This window comes from Chiloscyllium plagiosum, chromosome 7 (genome assembly GCF_004010195.1).
Source record: "Chiloscyllium plagiosum isolate BGI_BamShark_2017 chromosome 7, ASM401019v2, whole genome shotgun sequence".
Taxonomy (NCBI): domain Eukaryota; kingdom Metazoa; phylum Chordata; class Chondrichthyes; order Orectolobiformes; family Hemiscylliidae; genus Chiloscyllium; species Chiloscyllium plagiosum.
In genome coordinates this window covers 1,982,877-1,988,876 of record NC_057716.1, presented here as the reverse complement: position 1 = coordinate 1,988,876, position 6,000 = coordinate 1,982,877, and the positions used below count along the sequence as shown (strand labels likewise).

Genomic DNA, 6,000 nt, shown 5'->3' with positions numbered 1-6,000 from the left:
GTTTGTGGATGAGTGTCATGCTTCTAGGAATTCCCTGGCTGTTCTTTGTTTCGCTTGCCCTATAATGGTAGTTTGTCCCAGTCAAATTCATGTTGCTTGTTGTCTGCGTGTGTGGCTACTAGGGATGGCTGGTCGTGTCGTTTCGTGGCTAGTTGGTGTTCATGGATGCGGATCGTTAGCTGTTTTCCTGTTTGTCCTATATAGTGTTTTGTGCAGTCCTTGCATGGGATTCACACGTAGACGACAAGCAACATGAATTTGACTGGGACAACACTACCATTATAGGGCAAGCCAAACAAAGAACAGCCAGGGAATTCCTAGAAGCATGGCACTCATCCACAAACTCCATCAACAAACACATCGACCTGGACCCAATATACCGGCCACTACAGCGGACAGCTGAAACTGACAACTGGAAGCGGCAGGGACAGGCCACTATAAATGCCGGTGGAAACACCACAGATGCGCTTCACAGGAGGCTCCCAAGCACTGAGGATGTCACCTAGACAGGGGACAAAATGTTTGCAACAATTTCCAGCTCAGTGAACAGAACCACAACATAACATCTACTGATTCACCTTTGTCCACTCTACTGGTCACATCCTCAAAAGAATTCCAGATAACTTGTCAAAACATGATTTCCCTTTAGTGAATCTATGCTGACTAGGACCAATTCTGTCACCTCTTTCCAAATGCATCCTTAATCATTCATACCAGCATTTTCCCCACCACTGATGTTGACCTAACTGGTCGATGGTTCTCCATTTGCTCTCCCTCTTTCTTTTTAAAAAAAAAAATTGGGGTTACATTAGCTATTCTCCAGTTCACTGGAACTTTTTCATAGTCTACAAAATGCTGGAAAATGTTCAATGTGTCTGCTCTTTCTAGGGGCACTTCCTTAAGTACTCAGGGATGCAGAGCATCAAGCCCTGGAGATTTAGCAGTTAATACCATCAACATCCCCTAGCATTTCCTGAAGGTTATTTGTGTAAAAATATTATTTGTTTTTGCCCAACTCAGCTAACAATCTCAAGCTCAGCTGTATCTGAAGACTTCAGTTTTAGAATTCAGCACTAGAAAAGCAAGCTCCTTACTGAAAATCTTGCTTGCATAAAAAGGAGAGGGGATTATTGGTCAAATTGACTGAAGTTTTTAAAACTTATACCTGCAAGGGAACAGCAGTGAAAACAAAATTGTTTTTCTCATCAGGCCTAGAAGAGCAAAAGTTAGTGTTTAGGGGAAAAGCACATTAAAAATACTAATATACATAAAATTTTCACAGGAAGCTCCACAATCACCATTGCTTCAAAATTTCAAGGCAATAAAACACCAGTATTTTTAAACAAATGCTACTATGGAATAAAAACAATCATAGTGAAGGAACAGAGAAGCCATGCAGTTTTACAGTCAAACATTACTAGAAGTCATCCTACCTGTGGCTTACTTCACATCCAATTGGATAGCCTGTGATATGCAGAGTAAAACAAAGGCCCAAACCTTTGTATGTGGGTTGGTAACTCTCTCAGGTTATGACAAAGTTGTAATTACTTACGTCCACTCTTTTGAACCAGATGGAGAATCTGATAGCATGCTTACAAATCTAGGAATCCTTATAGGGAGCAGCACAGAGAATCTTCATAGAAGTTACACTCCCCTTTTCTGGCACTACCTGCTATTTAAATAGTTCAAATTTGCAAAACTATTGGTGGGAAGGAAAGTATGTAAGTTGGTGAGGGGTAGCTGGTGGGTGGGGAATGGAGTAACTGGGTTGGGGGAGAATCACAGGAAAGGGTCAGTTGTATAGGTATCCCAAAGTTATAATTAGCATTTATCCACCCAAATTACCAGAGTGATTATCTAAGTAAGTCTGAACCCTCAGATTCAACTCTCAATCTGATTCGGAGATTAAGGAAGCAAGAGATTGGATAACTGCCAATTAGAACTTGATGAGTCTCAATACATGAGGTATGTCCAGTTGATGAATAAATAAAAAAATCAAGCCAAAATGTTTGTTTGTCTATTCCATGTTCAGGATGCTTCATTTGTACAATTGAAAAGCTGACTCAGAAATGAAGCTTCTCAAAGTTTACAATCTAGCAGTGGAAAAGCACAGGACAAGATTTTTGCAGTGATATCTGGAAATGAGAAAAATCAAAGGCTTAATAGGTTGGTTAGTAAAAATATCACCTGTTGTAGATCATGAAATCCCCAGACTCAGTTTTACTTCAGTAAATTAGCTGAAGTCTGCCAGAGTTCTAGAAAAGTAATTTCAGTTCAACTTAATGGCCAGCTGGGAGGAAAAAGAAAAAAAAATCAGTGTTCCTAGTTGAAATCATTGTCCACAGCGGAATAACTTAAAATGATATGGATTTAAAAATGTGAAAATTCATTACTTTTGCATAACTACATCACAAGCATCTTCCATAGATATATTAAGAAGAAAATGAGGACGTGAGCTTTTTTAATAAACAAATCTCTACTACAGATGCACTCCAGATTGTTACTGACAAATGCTAGCCAATAAAGAAATCAATAATAACGATGCATAAAATTATTATGCAAAGTTGTGTTACAAATCTAGGAATCCTTATAGGGAGCAGCACAGAGAATCTTCATAGAAGTTACACTCCCCTTTTCTGGCACTACCTGCTATTTAAATAGTTCAAATTTGCAAAACTATTGGTGGGAAGGAAAGTATGTAAGTTGGTGAGGGGTAGCTGGTGGGTGGGGAATGGAGTAACTGGGTTGGGGGAGAGTCACAGGAAAGGGTCAGTTGTATAGGTATCCCAAAGTTATAATTAGCATTTATCATTTTGTATGTGACCACTACACTTGGTGCATATGAAAAAATGTAATACAAAACTTTTGAGTTTTTATTTGTGTATTTAACACACTTGATTTGCCTCTTTTAGATAATACCCTGCATTGCCAGCAATACTTCAAAAATAAAATTTCAGATTGAAATATGGAACAATGCACTGAAAATAGATTGCAAGTTAGCAAGTACATTAAACATCATCAATCTTCCATGCTTGAAAAGGCAGTCATGTCACAATGTGGAAAAATACAATTACAGTCACAGTCTCAATAGCAGTTTAAACATAAGCAGAGACTAGTCCTGCCCTATAATGCGTAAGACAGAAGCATGAGCAGGCTGTTTGACTGTTACATCAATGACATATACAATTATTAAAAAGATCCATTTTACAGTGCAGCAATACACACTGCAATTACAGCAATGGATAGAAATATATATTTTAAAATTCAAACTAACAAAAGTATGCTGAAATGCTATCCATCTAATAAGATTCTAAGCATTTACATACATGGACACAGACAATTGCATCAAACAAGCTTCGGCAGTTCACGTCTTTTCAGCACAACACTAAGCATCAAATGCTAGTATTAAATTGGAATCCTACACAAATACAAATGATTCACACAAAACATGGCACCAGAAAACTCTCGAATGCTGCAACTGGGTTAGCAATTAAGAAATATATATGGAACTATATGGAAATTAAATGCAAATTTACTTTTGTAAATTTCAAGGTTAACTACATGGTTCCACAGTACTTGGACGTAGTCTGTATGCTTCAAGCTTCTTAATAGGAGAAAAGAAAATCAAGTCAAATTCCCCAATAGAAACTGGAACAGAAAACATTATAATTTTGCTCAATCATTAGGTGTGAAGGTGTAACTTCAAATGATTAAATAGGCTGGTCAATTCAAGTACATTGCATATGGTCTCTGGAAGAAGCAGACTGAGGGCTCAAACGTCTTTTCCTGTTTTGTCTGACAGATTTTCAAGTACTCTATAATAAATCCTATTACAAAGAAAATTAATTGTATTTCCAGGTAATCATTACAATGTGAACTAACTCAACTTATAAAGACAAATTGCTGAAAAAGCTCAGCAGGTCTGACAGCATCTGTGCAGAGAAATCAGAGTTAACATTTCAGGTTCTATGACTCTTAAGTCCGATTTCTCTTCACAGATGCTGCCAGCCCTGCTGAGCTTTTCCAGCAATTTGTTTCTGCTTCTAATTTACAGCATTCACAGTTCTTTTGATTCAACTCAGTTTATGCCTGTATCGTATGTGTGGGAGATTTGTTATCACCCAAGCAGCAATTTTGTCACATATTAAAGCCTGGAATCCCTTTTAAATTTTCATATTTGCTGTATGTTCCCAGGCTCAGCGAGATGGCTGACCATGTAGCTGTACTAGCACCTGATAGTGAACTCTTTCCCAGCATGGGAATGTTCTTTACAAGAATTGATTGTTATACCAACATTGCTTATCAAATACTAACTAGCACTGTCTACCTACGCGACTGGGCCAATAGCCAACTTACTCATTTAGGTTCAATTAACAGTTCGATAATTGTTAAATGATTGTAACCTATATAATCACACAACTCTCTGTATCCCATTGGAGTGACTTGTGACCATCGTGGTCGACTTGTTTGTCCCCGTGAGCTCATGAAATAAAGAGTCAATAACTCAAGGTTTGTGTGGTGCGAGTCATTCTCTTTAATTCGGATCAATACGTGCTGAATATTTTCGTCCCAATCCCCAACAGTTTGGCATGGCCGGCAGGATCTCCATTGTAGGAGGTTACTGAACCTTTCGCTTTTTTCTTTTTGACTTATTTTTCAGCCTCCCTGAGTCGTTGAGTTTTATTTGCAAAGTAGTCGGTGGGTAGACTATCGTGAGGATAAGCTTGGTCCACCGCAGGTGTTTTCTTCCTCTCTTCTGCCAGTAGCTGAAATAAAGTACATTTGGGCTGTGTAGAGGTTAGTGTTTTAGTTCTGATAGCTTTGTATGAGTTTTAAAACACTAGCCTATACACAGCCCAAATGTACTAATTTCAGCTAGTAGCAGAAGAGAAAAGAAAACCGCCCGCGGTAGACAGCTTATCCTGTTTTGTTGCAATAGTAAACCCGCCGAGTAATCGCAAAATCATCCTGCTGACTATTCGCAAATAAACCCGCCAACTCCTCGCAAATAAAACCCGCTGACTCGGAGGCTGAATAAAAAGTCAAAAAGGGAAAGGTCCGGTAACCTCTTACAATAGAGGTCCAGCCGAAGACTCACTTGCATCGATGCAAACTAAAGAAAATGACTTGCACCACACAAGCCTCGAGTTACTGACTGTTTATTTTGTGAGCTCACAGGGAGAGTCATGTCGACCACGATGGTCACAAGTCACTCCCGTAAGCTCACGAAATAAACAGTCAATGACTCAAGGCTTATGTGGTGCAAGTCATTTTCTTTAATTCGGATCGATACGAGCGAATCTTAGGCTGAATATTTTCGTCCCAATCCCCAACAGGAAGTAAAACAGCGTACCGTATGTATACCAGTCTGAAATTGGTTCCTTTTGTAAAGTTCAGAGACTATTAATATGACCCAATGGAATTAAGTTGTATTAAATAGTCAAATCTTAATACAAATAACAATCTAATTACCCTGAAAAGCAGTAATGACATCTTTTTTTCTGAAGTACAGCATTCCTAAGTTTTCAAATACATTACTATAAGTTATTGGACAAGTTCCAACACAAGAAAAATAAAAATCTTGCATTATTACTTTTAAAAAATGTTCAAAATGCCAGTAACTATTTACATATGTCAAAATTAAATTTTCAAGAATATTTATTCCAAAATTGCTGATAATTTAGGAAAATCTTTGGAAGTATTCCTATTTCTGAGAAAAAATTGTGAATTTGATAGTACAATGTTTTTGACACTGAATCATTTGCATTTGTTTGAAACCTTTACTTACAAACATTTACAGTAATGAAACATGAAACCTCTTCCATTTAGTGGACCTTATAAGAGGCAGGGGAAAAGTAAATTAGTGAATGAAACAGTATTTTGACAGGAAATCAAAAATAAATTAATAAAATTATACTAAATGGATAATGTCAAAGCAATAATCTACTGAAAGGCAACATAACAGTTACATAACCCACACTTAGAATCTGGACTTTTATA

At 37.6% G+C, this 6,000-nt stretch overlaps 1 protein-coding gene across 3 annotated transcripts in view; it reads right to left on the bottom strand.

Moving 5' to 3' along the window:
* Positions 1-6,000, bottom strand: part of glsa (glutaminase a) — a 137,308-nt gene that overhangs the window by 11,370 nt on the left and 119,938 nt on the right. Inside the window, exon 20 of one of the 3 annotated variants that reach the window (XM_043692869.1) lies at positions 3,999-5,834. The exons of the other annotated variants lie outside the window; for them this stretch is intronic. Coding sequence (XP_043548804.1) covers positions 5,826-5,834 — 9 coding nt within the window. The 3' untranslated portion in view covers positions 3,999-5,825. Of the gene's footprint in view, positions 1-3,998; positions 5,835-6,000 lie in introns of those variants that run through there. 3 annotated transcript variants of the gene reach the window in all.